A 19464-nucleotide genomic window follows, 5' to 3' on the forward strand; every position below is an offset into this window, starting at 1 on the left:
GTACTCCACCCTTTCCTCTGATCTCTCCCTTTCCTATTGATGCAGGTTGTATGCCCAGTGCTGCTGGTGAGCTCGGTGACAGACAGTGCCCACCAGGTTGGCACTGGGACAGGGAGCCGACAATGAGAGCTCTGGCTCTGGGTGTTTGCTGGCCAGCATAGATGCCGATATGCCCCGGTGGTCCGCATCCTGATGGATCGAGACACCTTCTCCCACATCCGTCTGTGGTGCCCGCGCCCCTTTGGCACCTACTCCCAGAACAAAGCAAGGAGCCCAGGCTCAGGGGGCAGCGGTGGAGGTGGTGGTGGGACAGGGTCCCCCTCCCTCTGCAAGGCTGAGCCCTCTCCAGATGCCAGAAGGACTGTGGACGGAAGTGAAGATGGGGGGATGATAGTGGGGGTGGAGGAAGAGAATGGAGAAGAGGACGATGTGGGCTCAGAGAACACTCCACCTGAACCTGAGCTTGTCTCCAGCTCCCTGACACAGAGCCAGGCTCCTCCTCCCTCTTCAGCCCCTCCCTCGCCACCCTCTTCCGGGTCCCAGATGGAGGATGGCCGCGTGCTGTTAGACACCTGGTATGTCATTAAGCCAGGCAACACCAAGGAGAAGATAGCCTTCTTTGTTGCACACCAGTTCAGCGGAGCAGGCCAGCCCAGACCCAGCGCCATGAAGGTAAGGAGCTGAAACAAAACATGCAGCTGAGACTTTAGTACGATTTGGTAATTTTTCAACTAAATAATAATTATTTTCCTTCTCTACAGGTTAAAGGTAACTGGGCAACTGACTGCAGTAAAGCCAAAAGACGAAGACGATGCTCATCCTATGACCCTCCAACTCGCTCCCAAGCCTCAGAGCCGCACCTCAGCCATGATTCCTCCCTTGCGCCTCCTAGCCCTGATGAGTCACTTTTAGGAGGGGTGAATGAGACAGACCTGCTGTCAGTGGCAGAGATGGTTGCCTTGGTTGAGCAGAGAACTGCCATGGCCCTCCAGGGAATTGTGGCTGTTCATGGGAACCAACACCAGCCCCCTACTACCACTCACAGTCACGGCCTTACCCCCCACCAGCACACCCTACTCCGGGGCACAGTGTCAGATCCCACTCCTGTGGTGTTTGTGTCAGACAGTTCAAATGGCCAGCCCTCCAAAGAGGCCCCGGAGTCATCATCTCCCATCCAGACAGACCAGGAGCTGGAGGAGCAGCAGGAGTCATGCAGGGTAGCCCAGGCCATCGCGCACTTTGAGTCCCAGAACCTGGAGAATCGGCTCCATCTGGGCGCTGGTCCTGCAACAGACTCTTCTAATCGAGACACAGAAAGGGAGTGTAGGAGAGGAGGGGATTCCAGCGTTGTTACCCCTCCACCGCCCCCCAGCCACAGTCATGGTGAGGTTAGGATAGCTTTCCGAGTGTCTAATCTGGACCCGCGGTCTCAGTTGGAGCCAGCTGGCAGGTCCCGCTGTATGTTTATGAGCTGTGGTGGTGGGGGAAACCAGGCAGCAGCCAGGGCCAAAGAAAAAATCACCTGTGACCTCTACCAGCTTGTCAGCCCCTCATCTAGAGACCCCAGTAGTCTGTTGCTTGCTGCCACAGCTGCTGCCCCCAAACCAGATGGAGACCTCCATCACCCAGACAGACAGCCCTGTGGCAGCCCAGATCAAACCCAGGAGCTTTCCTCTGGTGAGAAGAAAGCTGTGGGTAGGGAGCGAGTGACTGGCTTCCACGTGGAGGTGGTGGTGACAGGTGCTGTGGACCAATGTGTGTTTTATGGTAAAGATAGTACAGAGAATGTGCAGGAAGAGACAGTGTGTTTCGCTATGCCTAGCGGGGGAGGGGGTGGTGGAGGTGTAGCCAGCTCCACTGACCCTTCATCAGATGATCCCCCTCCTGGACAGCTCTTCTTCCTTCAGCCCCCACGGGGCCCAGAGGAGGATGTTAAAGGAACGGGCACTGGCAGTGGGTCAGGAATGTGCTCTTTGGACTGTGCCAATAACAATGGCCCTGGGGCAGGAGTGGCAGTGGGCTCAGGGGAGCGGGCACCTCGACCAGATTCTCCCAGTGTTGGAGAGGACTGTTCAGACCCTTCGCTGTGTCGCCTATACCGCCATGTGTCCCATGACTTCCTGGAGATCCGCTTTCAGATTCAGCGCCTACTTGAACCGCGCCAGTACATGCTGCTGCTGCCTGACCACATCATGGTCAACATCTTCAGCTACCTGCCGACACGCTCACTGGCAGCCCTCAAGTGTACCTGCCACTACTTTAAGGTGCTGATTGAGACATATGGGGTGCGGGCAGTGGATTCACGCTGGAATCAAGACCCTCTCTACAGGGATGACCCCTGCAAGCAGTGTAAGCGGCAATATGAACGCGGGGACGTATCCCTGTGCCGTTGGCACCCCAAACCTTACCACCACGACCTGCCTTATGGACGTTCCTACTGGATGTGCTGCCGGCGTACCGACAAGGACACACCAGGCTGCCGTGTTGGGCTCCATGATAACAATTGGGTCCAGCAGCCTGCTGATGGCTCTCAGCCCATTCGCTCCAAGAGGGAGGACAGGAGGGAGGAGGCCAGGTAGAGAGGAAGGAGTACACCTCACACAGACCAACTCTCATCTCCTCCTGCTTACCTCCTTCCTTCTCCCTCTCCTCTCTGTTCAGAGGATGAACAGCAGAAATGAGAGGAGTACAAGGAGGAATCAGCACTCCAGGACTGTTTTGTTTTTCTTTGCTCCAGCACTCCCTTCTCGTACTTGCCCTCAGTGGAGGGAGGTTGAGAAGTAAAGAAGGAAGAGAGGTGTGTCACTCTCCTTGCCTTTTTTTTTTTTTTTTCCCAAGCCCTCCAGAATCCCTCTCTCCCCCCACTGTGCTCCAGAGTGGCACCTTTTTAAAAGTTTGCGTACCAGGGTTGGGGTCCCCTCCTCCTGCTGCTGTCAGTCAGCTCTCTTTCTGCCTCTTACTCATCCGGGTTTCTGTCTAACTCCATACATGGTTGTTGGGTAATTCATGTGAAAACTTTGCAGTGTATTTGATTGAGATTAGCATTCATAAAGTGACGCATAGAAATGTAATGCCCTAGAGCCTGCTTACTGTTCCCAATACTTGTTCTATGTTCTGTGTTGTATCACAAACTTCCATGTTAGCTGTACAATGGTGCTTCAAGGAATGAGCTGTACTGAGTCCAACAGATGTAAAAGTTTTCAGTGGTGGAATGTCCAGCATTGCTATAGAAATGTGATTGTATAAAGCAAACTTGATTTTCCATTGTACGAGATTGCCATTTGTACCTGTCCTACGCGTTTCTATTTCTCTGAATGTGCTGTAACGTTGTACTATGTTGATTAGTCCCCTGATAATGCTGCTGAAATCATTGCCTGTGTCACTGATGTTAATTCTGAAATAGCCATACCTTTGGTTAATGACAGGCACAGTCTCACCATACTAGCCAGTCTCTCTGGCCACTGAGACCTGTTCTTGTCATTGTTTCAGAGTGGACCCTAACCTTGCTGACCATAAAGAGGAGCCAACGAGTACTTTCTGGTTTACAGAGAATTATGGGAGATGGACTTTAATTCATCGAGACCAGTGGGATTGAATGGGATTTAAAAAGAGAAACTTGATGTCACTTTGGAAAGGCCTGATGTCACTTTGTATGGTTTGATTGCTTGTTTGCCATTTTGTTTTTGTTTTTTGTTTGGCTGTTTTATTGGGGTGTGTGTCAGAGAATGTTTGCTGTTGTATTTGCTTTTATTCTTGAGGACTGTGTTCTCCCCATATCAGTCTGTCACCTTACTCAACCTGCAAAGACGTATTTTTTAAATACTCCATCTTTGTTTTAACACCCAGCTCTCTTCCTTTCCTCCTCCCCTCCGTCCTCCGATTTGGCAGAGGGCAGCGTTTGCCAAAGCCGTCATTTATGCTTCGAAGCGGGTGAAACCAACAACCACAGACACTCTCTACACCAGCTTCCAGCCTTAAAAGCCCCCTACCTCTTACCCACCCTGCAGGAGATTGAGGCGTCAGATACCTCACAGATGATGAAGAGTTTTGGGAGTTGCACAGGACCCTGTAAGTGGCTAGATTTCAGATTCTCGATAGACTCCATCCAGCTCTACTGGATCCACCCATAACTCTTTGTGTGGGAGTGTAAGATGAACAGTGCCTGGTGACGGCTCTGATTCTTCATTCCTGGAAAAACTTCTTTCTCTTCTCCCCTCGTCTCCCTTGCTGTTACACTCCCCCACCCCTGCAAGCTGACAGACTGGACGTTAAAGAACTGATGTAATGAATGATGCTGAAACTCTGCATGGAGGTGGGAAGATGGTTGGGTAGTCATGGGAGAACTTTGTAGGTTCCAGACATGTACAATGCTAATGGGAAATATCTGCTTAAATAAAAACAGAAGTGATGATTAAAACTGGAAATCTGAATCACTACCTGGTTTGTGTGGTGTCTGATGAGTAAATACCAAGCCTGCAACCAATGACGGCATTAAAGCTGTTTATTTAACAGATTGATTAAATCGTTTGTCTGTTAAAATGACAGTAACAATGCCTATCACATCTTATCAGAACTGAACCAACAGCCAAACACAACAGGAAGGCAAGCTTTTCTTTTATTTTAAAGCTATAACCACCAAATATCTTTACTTGACTGACAATCGTATGATAAAACTTAAGACTGATTAAATGAATAAAAATCAGACACTGCGTTGACCCGGGAGAACTAGAAATGCACATTAGCCTTCATCATGAACTGCTGAATGTCAGTGTCTGCTGTACGCTGCTCTTTAGTGCCCTTCTACAATGTGTAGGCAGGTGTTGTGAAATCACTCCATTTCACCCCTTTCATTGATTTCTCGAGCCCAAGTTTTAAAAGAAGCCACAAAACTTTGAAAGCAAATCTTAGGGCGACTAGAGGCTTTATTGAGGTTACATTTTACCTGGCTTCAAAATTATAATTTCACACCTTTTATTTCAGCGCCAGAAGCAGGCGCAGATTGACTTGTGATTGAATCAGCGTGTAACAGTATACAGTAATGGCATTCTAACTTGATAAAAGACTTTCAGACTGCATTACTCATGCTCTTTAAGACTGGAGAAATGCAGCGAAGGATCACAGCCTGTAACGCTCCACAGAGAAGTGAGACTGTTGGTCGTGTATTTGCACAACTGCCTATTTTGAACGTTTTTTAACTGGGAAGATAACGTCTCTATGATTTGCATTGCAGTGACAAGAAATTGCCAATAGATGGCAACACTTGTCTTTATCTCTGAGTCCTTTGAAAAGTGACTCACTGTATCATCCGAACAAAGTGATTAAAACCAGTCACATCAAGGTACCAACTCACATTTTAACATCCACTTTCAACTAGAATGAGTAGAACTGTTAAGCATAGTAACCCCACATAAAAACTGCAACAGCCATCATAATGAGAGCATTAGCATCCACAGTGTACTTCCACACCGGGTCCTCGCTGATGTCAGGCAGCTTCTCCGGTGTCTCAGGCACGTCTGTCTCCTGGTCCTGGGAGCTGCCGCCCCCTCCACAGAACCGACCAACCAGGAGACAGATACCAGACTTTTCTTCCTCGTCAGCCACTGAGAGGAAGAGGAAGGAGTCAGTGCTTTCTGTGAGTGCATGTTCGTTCCATTTGTCTGTCTTTGTGGCTGTGACTTCTTTCTCACCTGCATCACTGTTGTTATTCTCCCTCCTCCTCTCCTCGGCCTCTCTCCGGGCTCTTCTCCCTTTCTCCTCTTGCTCCCGGTCCAAATCCTTCCTCTCCTCTGTGGAGAGACGCAGGCTGAACACCAGACGATGGAGCTGAGAGGAAAACGAGAGCTCAATTATCATAAGGCACAGAAAGAGACACCAACGCTGCTTAATCCGGTTGAAATTTGGTTGGTGATGATGAGGTACTCAAATGCGTATCTGGTAACACGGACATATGAGATCTTAGGTCTTAGTGAATCAGTGCATCTGTGAGTCCAGTAAGTACACTTACGTGTTGATCCTCTATGGGCTGGGTGCAGTAGCTGACCACCAGCACCAGCACTGACGTACAGAAGAAGAGTATGATCGCAAAGTGGAGGTAATGGATCCCACACACCAAGAAAGGGCAGTTAGAGGGGAAAATACAGCTGCCAGTACCAAACCAGAACTCAGGCAACATCCGACACAGACCCATCACCAGGCCGCCTATCAGGCCCCAGAAAGCACCCTGGAGGTGAAGGCAGATGCCGATATGATTTCATGAATGGGAATATAGGATTTAATGTGATAATGTGTTGCCATGTACGCGTATGTCATCTCACCATTTCATTAACCCTCTTAACAAACACCGCCAGGAGGAAGACTGAGGCGATAGGCGGAGCCAGATAGCTTGAGATTGACTGGATGTAGTCAAACAGCTGACCGCTCTGAGCCGCCTGGACAACTGGGATCCAACAGATGCTGATGGCTACGATGCACAGAACCCAGACTCTGGGTCACAGAGGAAAAATAATAAGAAGAAAGACACGTGAGGTCGGTGATGCATCCAATCCTATCCATGTCTACTCACAGTATCATACATTCACTCACTTTGGAGTGGCCTCGGAATTAAATGATGAATTATATAACAACAACAACAAAAACAGAAGCCCTTAATATAAACTCTTGTTTTAAAGATGTGGTATTGATCACATTACAATTAGCACTGTCCTTGGTTTCTGAGAAATTCTTATCTTAATGGAAGTCATTGGCCACATTTTACCTATAAAGGTTTAGTAAGATTAAGTGGTGTCTAGTCTATAATCAGGGAGGAAACAGAGAACATTATAGATATTTTTTGACCACCAAATGGTCAAAATATTTAATGGCATAAAATATAAACTATTGGCAACTTACATCCAAAATCCAAAAGGGGTCCTTTAAAAGCCCACATCAGTTGAGCCCTAACCCAAGGGTAAATGCTGTCGTCTATGCACAAAGTTACAGATTTGTTTCTTCTCATTTTTAAACACAACATTGTACACGTTATTTCTCATTTCTAAAAATGTGTGTGTCGCAAAAATGTACAAAGAGTAAATTGCTTAGGGATAGGTCACAGCGTTGCATCATTAAATGTTCGGGAACTTGCAAAATTCTCCTTTTCGGGAGTGAAACGGTTGGAAATGGTTTGTAGTCGGTTAGTACAAGAGACGAGCAGAGTTGGAGAAATGCAAAGGATTTTAAAGCCCAGAAGTTTAAGGTTAACATTTGTTTACTATAACGCCGTCCATTTACCTGCCTACAATAATGAGCTCACGCTCGGTGGCCTGTGGTCTGATCCGAGTCCAGATGTCCAGGGTGAACAGAGTGCTGCTGCTGTTAAAGATGGAGGCCAAAGAGGACATGAGAGCAGACAACATCACAGCCAGCATCAGGCCTCGCAAACCTGCACAGAAGGATATCAGGAAGGGGGGGGGGGTTGGAGGAAGAAGGAGAAGATCAGAAGAAGTTGGCAGGATGGGAATGGATGAGAAATGTCAGGTAAAACTCCTCCTCCTCCTCCTCCTCCTCCTCCTCCTCAGTCATACATCCTTACCATTCGGCATGATTGACACCACCAGTTTAGGATAAGCAATGTTGGAGCAGCCCACCTCAGTCCCACACACCCTCTCACACACCTCAGGGACAACACAGCCGACCTCATCTGGTGGATGGAAACACACACACATACATATTTCCTTTCTATATATATAAGTCAAACATTTACTTAATAAAAGTACAACCTTGGCTTTACACATGACAGTTAGGTTGAGTCAACACACCTCTGACAACACTGTTACCAGTGTGGCATCTGCTGCAGAGATATCACATTGTACTCTAAGGTGTTTCTTTTGTTTTGGTATGGGATGTGACAGGACAAGTCAACAGACCTGGGTAGAGGACCCTGCTGATCATGCCGGGGAACACCATGAGGAACATTGGCAGCAGTTTGAGGTAGCCACACATGATGCAGCCGGCCTTCACGTGGGTCAGACTACGAGCTGCAAGGCAGCGCTGGACTATCACCTAAAGGAATACAAGACGGGATCGATTACTTTGTGTTTGCACTCATCATGTGAGAAATATTTCCAAAGAGCAGGGCCGGAAATCTAGTCGAGCTTTGCAGAGTTTAAGTTGTACATGGCTATGATGCAGAAACACGCTGGTTTTTAATAATTACACAGTTTTCTTTGTACTAAGTACAGCTCGAAGTCTTCCTGATCATTCCTGCTCCTTGAGGACAGGCTGCACCAAGTCATCAGGTTCATGTGATGCATTATTAGGTAAGTACATGACAGTTAAGTGACTTGCAGTAGCTCTAGTGAGTCAGCCATACTGCCTTGCAAAGGCAGAGAGCAGGATCTACAGAAAGAGTGAAGTTGAGAAACAAGGGTTTGAAGTTTTTTCTTGGCTAAACTGTGAAACAGATATTTACATTGCAAAACCTGAATTTTGTGCATTTTTATTAATGCACTAATTTTATGTAAAAAAAACCCCAAAACATTCTACAAACAAAATGTGTTCTTATATGTTTCCTCTTCAGCTTTCTTGTCTGTTTGAAAGTAATGAGCTACGGTAGTTTAATAAATTAGTCTTTAATTAAATGTGATTCGAAGGTAACTTAACCACATCAAATCAATCTAGAGTCAGAGGCTGCAGTTAGCGCTGCTCTGCTAAGCTAGGCTAGTTAACATTTAGCAGTTTTTTCTCCTTTATGATTTAACTGCCACATTACTACTAGATTTTCAAACACAAGAAAAAGGGGCTAAATTAGCTGTAGCTAAGGCTATCTTACTAGCTAGCTATAACTAGCCACTGCAGGTTGGTTTTTACATGCTGTTTGTACTGTTTTTATTTTATTTTTCCAAAAAATACACATTTCTATGGCACAGTCTTTTTTTACATGGTAAGGTAAGATGTTAAAGATATTTTTGAGCATTTTTTGCCTCTATTAGATAGTGACAGCTTGGAGAGAGACAGGAGATTTGGGATAGAGAGAAAGAGAGAGGGGCCACTGTGGGAAGGCCTCAGACTATGAGGTACGCACTCTACCTGGTAAACTACCAGGGCGCCCCCTTGACTCAATACACTAAAGCTGACAACGGACAAGGTGAGACCGAGCGAGATATTCACCTGGTCTGTGCACCAGTACCAGCCTCCCACTATAGCAATACCAAACACCACTCCAGGCCAGGGCAGGTCCCCTGTGGATGGGTCCCTCAGCAGGCTGAAGGCGTCCTGTCGGGGGGTGTAGCAGTGAGGGGAGATGTTGTAGCGCTGTGGATCCATGGAGGAGAAGTTACTTGGCATAGCAGAGCTGTATCGGGCCAGCAGAGCGCTGTAGCCTCCGACTTCAACAAAAGCTAGAAGTGAAAAGGAGAAAGGAGCTCTTTGTCATTTAAAGGGTCAGTTCAGACAAATCACTGAAAGGCTTATGTTCTGCTGGACCCTAGTGGTGTCTTTCCTCCATGCATAGTTTGATGACACTCATTCAACTGGTACGATATGGATATTCATGTTCCTACAATATTAACACGTAAAAACAAGACAGTTTCATGTAAAAAGCAACCCCAAAAAAGTAAGCACACTGTATTTGTTCTTTCCTACTCAGCTCAATAGTCCACAGCTCTCTTGTTGTCTGATACTGTCAACTGTCAGCTGCTGAGTCAGCACTATCTTCTCAACGCATCGCCAATTCACAAAAGGAGCTGGCTGTTTTTTTCCACCCTCCACTGGTTTCTCTCCCACGTTTATCTAGTCTGCCTCCTCCTTTGACTTTGTCGGTTATCTACACCAGGATTAGACTGATATATATTGATCTTTTATGAAGAAATCAATAAGGTTGTAGGCGGGGGGGCTGTTGTTGTTGTTGTTGTTGTGCCAGCTGGAGGTGTAGAGTTTTGTGGCTTTGCAGTGTCAGCATACTGTATACCGCTGCGGTGAAATGAATGATTACTGACCCTAGTTGATCTCTTTCCTGTTGTGAAGCTGCTGGGGAGGGACGCAGCCAAGGGACTAGAGGTACTGACCGAAGCCAAAAAGCATGAACTGTGTGTAGTGTGAATGAAAACATCTACTGCAAGATTGAACATGATGCTTTGTACTTACCGAAGCCAGTGAGGACGAAGGCCCCGGCAATGATGACAACGGTCTGAACTGTGTCAGTGTACATCAGAGCAGCCAGGCCACCTGGTAACACACACACACACACACACACACTCACACATCTTAAATTACACACACTAACAGAAATCTTACATTTAAGGGGGTAAAGTGAACGGAGGCCGAGATATCCTGATTTTTAGTCCATAACAAGGGTTAATCTCCAAAAACACTACATTCCTACATTTCACACAATGCAACAACTAACATGTTTTCATTAAACTCTCTCTGCCATGTAAATTCCCACATCTTTCAAACTCCACACCCCCAGTTTGTAATGCGGGTTCTCTGCTATAAATCTGTAGTTTCCCAGCCCAGGCCGAGATACCCCCCCAATGACATCACTGTGACGTTATTTCCTCAAATTTCAGGGCGCTCCCTCCAGAGTCACAGAGGACGTTTTACAACTGTTTTCACAGGCTGAAACAAATACTTGCCACTTTAAAATAATCTTTATAGACAACTTTATGGGCCAGGTTCAGTACATACATACCTGTAACAGTGTACAAGGCTGTTATCAACAGGAGGGTGATGACGGCTACATAGATGTTCCACCCTAACGCCTGCTGGATAAACACAGCTCCTGAAAACATATCCACCTGGAGAGAGGGAGGGAGTGAGGGAGTGAAGACAGAAACACTGTGTGCTCTCAGACAGGATGACTCACTGAGATCTTGGTGAATATGTAGAGGAACAGAGAGATCACGGAGAGGTAGAGGCTGATCCGGGTCCCTCCGAACCTCTTCTTCAGGTACTGGGGCATCGTGATCACCTAACACAGCGGGAATCATTGCATCAGTGAATGGTACACTTGCTGAGGCTGAAATACAGCCTGAACTACTTACCCCAGCTGTGAGGTAGACTGGAACAAACAACCAGCCCAGCAGCAGCACGATGAACAGAGCCTGACACATTAGATAAACAACACACAGTAACACGTTAGACCATGCCATCTTCCAGTCCTCTGTGAGAGGCCATTACCATGAGATTCAGGTGGTCTTTGGCACAAAAAAGTCATTTACATATCAATTCGGTGTTTTATAATAAATGGGATTCGTGCACAGTGGGTTAAACTATAGAGTTGCACAAGCTGTGAGTGTACAGTGTGACTTGCATTCCACTCAAACCCTCCCACAGCGATGCCACCAGCTGCTCCGGTGCCTGCCAAGCCCACAAAGTGACCACTGCCAATGTTGCTGGCAAACAGAGATGCACCAACCTGAAATAAAAAACAGAAACACAATCACTGACGAAACACCAAAACCAAATCCAAACAAATGAAGACTTACAGGAGTACAGCAACATTATACAGTATGAGCAGAAATGCACAAAACAGAGGACTGAGCGCTTGGTGAAGTCGATTGACCCAACACAATCTTTATTAGTTTTAAAATCTATTCAATCTATTTAAAATGTATTGCCTCTTTTCTGGAAGGAACCACACGATTCTGTTGCTTATTAAAATCCACATGGATACAACTGGTATTTGGATAAAGTTTGCCTCCACATCCTTCCCTCCATAACAAGAAGTGACGAAACATTTTTGATTCCCTAAATAGTCCTGAGCAGGACATTTTACAGTGTAGAAATAAACCAGTCAGCGCCCCCTGGTGGACAAACTATGAAACAATGATCCTAAATGACCTCAAACATATCTTTTCTGTACCACAACTTCTTTCCACTGGCCAACATATAATACTAACAAGCTATACATGTATCTGTGTTGCTCCACGTTGAACTCACCGGCCACCAGGTCATGGTGCGCCCTGCCAGGAAATATCCTCCAACTGTCCCACGATTGGTCTGAAACATGGCCTAAAACACAAACAGGACGTTTCTAACCAGACACAATGTTACCTGCGTCTTCTTACACATACACGTACGTAGCACACACATTTTATGGTGATATACATTTTTTTTATTCAGTCATTAAACCCTCCGGTGCACTCACCCAGATGCCGACGCTAATAACCATGATGAAGTATCCAACAATGACGGCGATGTCTGCTGGGTTGATGGTCACTCTGTCTGACGAGGGATTCTCCATTGTTCCACTAACACCTGAAGACACTGTTATTAGCTTCCTGTACTACCTGCCTAAAATAAAATCACCTTCACCTGCAAAAACACCTAAACTTAGACATCAATATGACCAACTAGCTACAAGAAGAGAAATACTGCGTCTGAACCGATGCATGGGTGTAGATTTGAGGGGGTCAGTCTGACAGGGAACTTTGAGCTGCGACAATGGGCAGATTCAGCAGTTTATTAATTAGAGTAATTATTAACACCACACCATGAAAAACAGGGTTTCAGGCCAGTAGTTCTACTAGATTTTCAACATTTTACATGCAGAAATGTAGACTTGTATCTATCGTCAGCCTCTTTTATGCCCAAACAGCTACTGTGTGAGCCCCCCACTGTAAAAATGTTGAGAAACTTCATCAAAAGTTCTTGCAGTTGTAAAAAAAAAAAAAAAAAACCTCAAAAAAACACGTTAAGCAAATAGTCCTTTAATCATTTCGTTTGAGAGCACTGCTTTCATCAAAACATCCATTTGCCTTTCAGCTCACAAACTCCATTAGATTGTACAAATGAGGGAAGCTTCACTTCTCCGAGTGGACACACAGTTCGTGTGTGTGTGTGTGTGTGTGTGTGTGTGTGTGTGTGCAAAGAGCTCGTGTTGAACAGATTTACGTCTCGGCATAGAAAACATGCATGCGCACACAATCACTTTCCACACATCGCACAAGCTGTAAGCACGCAAAGGAAAAAGGAAATCAATTCATCTGAAATCTCCAGAAAGTAATTCAGAGCATGTTACTTGAACTGAACCTGACAGTGTGACGTGACTTTTTCTAGAAACACAAATGGAACATCTCTTAACCAACTAAAAAAAAAAACTAAAAAAAACAAAACTATATTTGTGTTGGACTAGTGAACATATTAATGAAACAACTAAAGATTTCTGCTTCTTATCTTTTTAATGCGTTCTGGTCAGACACACGCCTGTTGAAATGTTACAATATCATATCTTATATATCTTACTGTAAACATAAACTGAGCCTGTCACTGTCATAGTGAAGCCCCAGGACTTCAAGATAAACCACTGACCCACCAGAAGAAGAGCCGACTCCCCCCTGCTGTATCTGCTTTTGGCACTGGCAAGAATCTTATTATGGGGAGTTGAGTGACAAAAATATTGATTGTTTTTATGTGTTAATGGCATATAGGGGACTAAAAGTAATCAATGTATTTGAATGTTAGAGCTGTTGGATGGTAGCGGCGTCACTGAGGGCTTCTTCATGCTCGCTAGAAATAACTCAGCGGTGTGAAACATCTGCCGTTACTGTAGCTGGGAAACTGGGGAAGTTCCACTATTCTGTCCTCAAGGGAGACTGAGTCACTCTGGAAAGGGAGGGTGGTTTGACTGAAAATGATGACATGTGCTTTTCTATTGGTTGCTTGGTTGATTCAGTATAACCTAATGGAAAGCTGAGTTATGAGACAAACCTGACGACTGTTCCAATTTATTTACCGCTTCAGTAAACTTCACCAATCTAATGAAACCTGCAGGTCAACTCAGGAAGTTCTGAGTGAATTAATGCCACAGAAGTCTTTGATTTTCCTCCATAATGGCAACATGATTAACTCCTGTGATGGCAGGAGTCCTAAAGACGAACATGTCTAATATGATACCTGTTTATATTTGCTGGCCCTGTTTGGTAGTTTGCGTTTCTGATTAGTGTTTCTCATGTGCACATATCTCCCGCAGAAGTGTCTGGATTTTAATAAATAAGAAAGGAAAACAGAAGAAAAAGAAAGATCACAGAAAACATAGTGGCTTACAGCAAAACGATGTGCTTACATTTCTGGGCAAACTTTCTGACTTTTCATAAAATCAGAATTACTTTAAAACACGCAGTCACTTTCACGTCTGCTCACGTTTGACGGCTCTGTCTAAGCTTGTAGTGTCGTCCTACATTAAAGTCAGAGCAAAGGCTAACAACAAAAAACAAAAAAGAAATACATTTCAATAAATTAGGTGCAGTGCTAATGTGTTCAGATAATCCACAACCTCCACGCCAAAACACATTCACAAGTCCTGTGGCTGGAGCAATTCAAAACGAAAATGTCCTTTTGACACGACTGCTGAATCAAGTAAAGACAACTGTTCACCTGCCGTTGAAGGTTTAGGAGACGTGTTGGACAGAGAGGTAGTCTCGACAAAAGGATGCTGTGGGTCATCTTCACAAACATTTACCGTCTGTCGCTTTCTGTCCAAAGGCTTAAGAATGCTAGCTGAACTTCAAGTTTTTCTTTGCAGCACACCATCATGAACATCTACCGAATCCCCTTCGACGATGGATTTTCTACACTTAAAGCACACATTGTCATATATATTAATATGGAAGATGGTGTTCTGGCTATCATCTTTAATGTATCGCGCATCATCCAGCCCTGTCTGCACATTTCTCCTACTGCTATGTTCCATTTCTTTGAGGCAGGACCTTTAAGAACACCGAACAAAAGCACAGTTTCCGCTAAGTAAAAAGACACTTCCTGCCATATTTGGGAGCAGTTGGAGGGATCTGACTGCCTGCGTAGTGAGACCAAACAGGGCATTGCTTTTGCTTTTCATAATCGAATAAAAACAAAATGACTGACGGCACAAGTAAAAACTGTCTACATGCAAGTAGTCTTATGAAAAATATGTTTCCACTCAAGTCAAGTTTATTTGTATAGCCCTTAAAGTTTCAAAGGGCTTTGCAGGCCCACATTAGACAAGAAACAAGGCAAATAAAGTGGAACATAACAAGGTCAGAAATGTGCCGGTGTCCCTGTGTCAAAATTAAACGCTGCTGAGAAAATTCACAGCACTGAAATGGTTTTTCTTAAAAATATTAAATATATTAAGAAAAACTATTAAAAAGGCCCTTTTCTCTCTCTCAAAGGACTGTTCTGACAAATACTGAACTAGGTTACATTCAGGTGCATGTTGCCTGACTTTTAACCAGTTTCTGGCTCCACTTGCTCTCTGCCTGTACATTTGACTATCCCTAATACGTTTCATAAGGTCTGTCTGCATGCAGTCCATTATAGGCCTGCTCTGTGGCTGCACTCAGATTGTATAAAATGGTCTCTTGCTTGTGACTTCATCTCAACACCAACATTTCATGAGGTCACGGAGGAGCGAATTCAAACCCAGCCTGGAGCTCATCTCTGTGTCACATGAACAGCTGCCTGGACTTCAGTCGTACTGGTCCCTGTCAAGCTAGTCAGCGGCCTTCTTGCAGTTTTCTTTGGCTAGTCTCAGTCTGGACAGGATGTGTTTCTTAGGGAACTTTAAAGTGGTACACCCAAACTGGCTCACCCCTCCAGTGTCTCCAGGGAGTTTCTCACGTCTTTGGACCCAGCTGCGCCAGCCGGGCTTCCAACAGTACACGCTGTCATAGAACCGAGAGCCGTTCTCCCCACCCAGCACATAAATCCTGCGTTTCCACCTGGCCACACCCCCAGCCGCAATCCGCCGTGGCAACCCAGGAAATACCACAGGGCTTGGTGCGCGGTCGCTTCCACCCCCTGCACCCCCCCGCTGCTCCGCGGTGACCATCACCCCTCCCCCAGTCACCTCCCGCTCTACTCCAGACCCCCTGCCCTCTCTGAAAAACAGTACACGCCCAGTGGCGTCTAAAGTCTCCAGGTTGGTGTAGTTTCCATCCAGGAACTTGGTGGTGTCCCTCATGTATCCCCCGATGGCACAGACTCCTCCACGCACTGCTACTCCTCCAGCGAGGCAGGTGGCGCCAGAGTCCAAAGCCACACGTGTCCAGCAGTCTGTTAGGGTGTGATAAATAAGCACCCCCGAGTGGACCACAGCCCGGTTCTGTTCAAGTGTGGTTCCACCCAGAAGGTAAAGCCGTCCACGTAACGCTGAGCAGGCGAAGGCGCGCAGAGGGAGCGGTAACCGAGGCCCCGGAGCCCACTGAAGTGTTGTCAGCTCCAGGGTCTCACTGGAGTCCAGCAGAGCGGAGCGGTTACTACCACCCAAGGCATAGAGTGACTCTCCGCAGCCCAGCAGGCCTAGCATAGCCCGGGGCTGGACCATCGAAGGCCGCTCTATCCAGCGGTCCAACACTGCATCATATTCATGCACGGCTGCAGACACAGAGCCTGTCCGCAGGATCCCACCTGCTACAAACAGCCGGTCTCCTACAGCCGTACAGCCGGGACTGACCAGTGAACCCAGCGCTGCTAACTTCTCCCACTTTCCTGTCCGAGGATCAAAGCAGTCCACTGTGTAGTCTCGCGCAGCTAAATTCTCATCTTCCCGAGGTGTCAGGTCCACACAGACAATCTTTTTCTCAAACATGCCCTCTCGTGGTCTCAGAGGCCCCCCAAGGCCCTCACCAGCTGCAGCGGGCCCCAACTCCTGGCTCAGTCTTCGGCTCTCTTCCTGGGATAGCAGCCCCGGCCGCAGGTGGTGAAGCAGCGCCGGCATGTGGGCGTAGCGATCCAAGGGCTGGTGTTCTGCCCAGCGGCGTGCCGCATCGTAAACCTCCGCTTCGGAGTCCACCCCCAGACGGTCGGAGCTCAGGAGGCTGCCTAAGGTGCCGTGGTCCAGCAGGAGGAAGTCTTTCTGCCGGGCCACCCGTGGGAAGTGCTGGGCTACCAGCCGCAGGGAGGCACGCAGCAGCAGCTGGTCGTGGTGGGAGCGAGCCAGAGAGTACATCCCCAGACAGTTATCCACTGAAAGGTGCTCAAATAGAAACCTGGAGAGAAAGACAGAGGGAAAAAGAGACAAGGGGGTTTAAATCCACAGGCTGGTTTGTTAAGTAAAACCTAATGTCAGAGTAACAATACAGCCACCTGAACTGTAAAGTCGAATGAATACGGCTGTAAACCCGATCATCTTTTATACAGCAGATTTACCTGGAGCACAGGTCTTGAAGGGGCATGACCTGAAGCCGGTTGGCTGCCACAAACAGATCCTCAGCTGTGTCCAGAGAGAGCCCCGCCTCACCGGTGTACACAAACTGGATCACAGTCTCCATGACAGACGGCGTCACCTCCTCCAGACGGATCTCAGTGAGGCGCGACTCAACCAGAGGGCTGGTGAACATGGCCCGAAAGTACGGGCTCACGGCTGCTAAGAGGACTCTGAGGGGACAGAGGGACGGAAGAAAGAAGATAACTGTTTAAGTTATAGGACATGTCAATTCACACCGCGTGCAGAAGACACTTCCTCTTCAAACGAAGCAGCAAACAGCTTTCTACAAGAACAGAAGTGGCCTATATCACGGCAACCAGAAGTCACATCTGCTTTGCATTCTGTTATAAGAATAGGTGGTGAAATGATTATTAAATGAATCTGTAATTCAATTGGAAGAAAGTGAATCAATGATAATTTGATAATTGATAAATGCTTTAAGTCATTTATCAAGTAGAAATATTAAATATTTGGTGGTTATAGTTTAATACAATTGTGAATGGAATACTTTTTTGACTGGTGGATTAATAGAAAAGTGAATGATAGTAAAAAATATATGTTTGCTGAAATGCTCTTCTTAATTTCTGAACAACAAGACTTCGTGGATGGGGTCATACCTGTGACACATGAACTTCTTCCCCTCAACAAGCAGAGTAACATCACACAGCTGCTGAGCATCCAGGAGCTGCTTCAATCCTGCAAAACAGCAGACAGAGAGAGGACGAGGACAGGAGGAGGGACGAGTAAGAATTAGAAAGGGCAGAAGGGGGCAGGGATGAAGACAGGGAGAGAAAAAAGGTTGGAAAGACAGATGAAACTAAATGAGTCACACGGACTCTACAAGGGCCAGTTTCCCAAAACACCCAACAACACCCTCGTCATCCTTCTGCCCCACCGTGCGTGATGTAGTCTCCCAGCGGTGTGGTGCTGTCATCGGGGAAGTCCTCCTCCTCTGAGTCGCTGTCTGACAGGGGCTCTCCTCCTCCCCCATTCCCATCCTGCCACGGCTGGGGTCGCCAGGTGACTGTGCCCCCCCGCACAGCATTCATCTGAGGAACAACGTATGCACAAATACTCTCTGTTAGGCCAGAGGGTTCATTCACAGAACAGGTTTTTTTGCGCTTTAACCTTCCATACATGCAAGGCCTATCTGTAGCAGACAGGCCCATGTATTATAGATAGAGGCCTACAGCAGATATGACCCAGATAACACCTATCTCTGTTGCTTTCTACACAAAGTTAATGAGCCAGCTTAATTCTAAGATAAGTGAATATTGTTTGGTATAGCTGTAAGTGCATGTGTATGACTGTGTGTTTCCATTTTAATTTTACCAGAATAATTAAAAGACTGGCTGTAATCCATGACAAACACAAAGCGGACAGTAGCATCAGTTCGCCGGCAAGATGCAACATTACCTTTGCTCTTCTTCTCGTTTCCACCGTGAAGGCTGGTTGGGTCTCACTCTCAACAGGAATTGGTGACACAGTTTGAGGCAGGCTAACTGTATCCAAGGACCCGCTTATTACCAGAGGCTTCGAGAGGCTTTCTTTGCTCCCATTTGGGTTGTCTTTGGTCCTCCGGGCTCGGCTGAAAGGCTCGTCCCGGCCTGTGGAGAGGACGCGTCGGGCTACTCGCTGCTCATCCAGCCCCGGAGCACAACATCAGTACTAACTGACGGACCAAACTAGCTTACAAAGGAACAATTCCCCCGCGGTACGCGAGCTTCTCGTCGTAACACATACCGGTCCACCGTGACATTATGCACACAAGTCCGGCTCGGCGGGTGAGACAGTGAACAGTGTAGTTTTTAGACCCTACGGGGCAGAAAATAAGGACTGAGTTCAGATCCAGTCGGCCGCACTTGTCACGTCTGAACCGGATTACCGCAACGTTAAACTTCCGCTCATCTGATTGGCTGACCTTTGGCTCGTGACGATTGTTTGGAGCCGAGTCGTTTTTTTGTCGCTGGACAAAAAATAAATATTATTTCCCGCTCCCGCTTCGACATTACGGGACGTGGCAGCAGTTGCGTAAAATAGGAGCTATATTTTTTTAAATTACATTTAATAAAAACAGCACATTCGTTTTATTTTGATTCATGCTGCATTCAAGGCCGATAGGACCGTTTAACACCCGTCAATTGTTCTCGCTGCTAGGCTCGGCTAAGTAATATGAACGGTAACAATTATAATCACGTATTACCTTTTTATTTAAGTTATAATATTCAGACATGAATTCAAACGCATAACTTTCGAAGTGCATGTAAAAAGGCTGACCGGGAGACGACGCGGTAATATAG

At 46.5% G+C, this 19464-nt stretch overlaps 3 protein-coding genes across 3 annotated transcripts; 1 reads left to right on the forward strand and 2 right to left on the reverse strand.

Moving 5' to 3' along the window:
* The first annotated feature begins 192 nt into the window (after positions 1 to 192).
* fbxo46 (F-box protein 46) lies at positions 193 to 2855 on the forward strand. Its single transcript, XM_070906402.1, has 2 exons — positions 193 to 672; positions 762 to 2855. Exons 1-2 carry the CDS (start codon positions 193 to 195, stop codon positions 2577 to 2579), a joined length of 2298 nt encoding a protein of 765 aa, XP_070762503.1. The 3' UTR covers positions 2580 to 2855.
* A 2533-nt stretch (positions 2856 to 5388) lies between these two features.
* On the reverse strand, positions 5389 to 12220 carry slc5a2 (solute carrier family 5 member 2). Its single transcript, XM_070906522.1, has 15 exons — positions 12125 to 12220; positions 11917 to 11988; positions 11288 to 11392; positions 11019 to 11078; positions 10841 to 10945; positions 10667 to 10772; positions 10120 to 10200; positions 9145 to 9374; positions 7902 to 8037; positions 7568 to 7675; positions 7267 to 7417; positions 6315 to 6483; positions 6005 to 6220; positions 5688 to 5823; positions 5389 to 5600 (listed from the first exon to the last, which is right to left on the reverse strand). Exons 1-15 carry the CDS (start codon positions 12218 to 12220, stop codon positions 5389 to 5391), a joined length of 1983 nt encoding a protein of 660 aa, XP_070762623.1.
* Positions 12221 to 15282: 3062 nt separating this feature from the next.
* On the reverse strand, positions 15283 to 18213 carry LOC139285814 (kelch-like protein 12). The gene is made up of 4 exons (XM_070906468.1): positions 18060 to 18213; positions 17782 to 17860; positions 17107 to 17334; positions 15283 to 16946 (listed from the first exon to the last, which is right to left on the reverse strand). The coding sequence occupies exons 1-4, from the start codon at positions 18211 to 18213 to the stop codon at positions 15449 to 15451; spliced, it is 1959 nt and encodes a 652-aa protein (XP_070762569.1). The 3' UTR covers positions 15283 to 15448.
* Positions 18214 to 19464: the final 1251 nt, after the last annotated feature.

The sequence above is a fragment of the Enoplosus armatus genome, chromosome 5 (genome assembly GCF_043641665.1).
Source record: "Enoplosus armatus isolate fEnoArm2 chromosome 5, fEnoArm2.hap1, whole genome shotgun sequence".
Lineage (NCBI taxonomy): Eukaryota > Metazoa > Chordata > Actinopteri > Centrarchiformes > Enoplosidae > Enoplosus > Enoplosus armatus.

Coding starts and splice junctions, on each gene's coding strand:
- LOC139285814 (XM_070906468.1), bottom strand. CDS start 18,213: ATGAATGCTGTGCGGGGGGGCACAGTCACCTGGCGACCCCAGCCGTGG. Junction 17,335..17,781: donor AAGAAGTTCATGTGTCACAG/GTATGACCCCAT, acceptor CTGTCCCCTCAG/AGTCCTCTTAGCAGCCGTGA. Junction 16,947..17,106: donor CTTCAAGACCTGTGCTCCAG/GTAAATCTGCTG, acceptor CTTTCTCTCCAG/GTTTCTATTTGAGCACCTTT.
- slc5a2 (XM_070906522.1), bottom strand. CDS start 12,220: ATGGAGAATCCCTCGTCAGACAGAGTGACCATCAACCCAGCAGACATC. Junction 9,375..10,119: donor CTTCGTCCTCACTGGCTTCG/GTAAGTACAAAG, acceptor TTTCACTTCTAG/CTTTTGTTGAAGTCGGAGGC. Junction 8,038..9,144: donor GGTACTGGTGCACAGACCAG/GTGAATATCTCG, acceptor GTATTCCTTTAG/GTGATAGTCCAGCGCTGCCT.
- fbxo46 (XM_070906402.1), top strand. CDS start 193: ATGGATCGAGACACCTTCTCCCACATCCGTCTGTGGTGCCCGCGCCCC. Junction 673..761: donor CCAGACCCAGCGCCATGAAG/GTAAGGAGCTGA, acceptor CCTTCTCTACAG/GTTAAAGGTAACTGGGCAAC.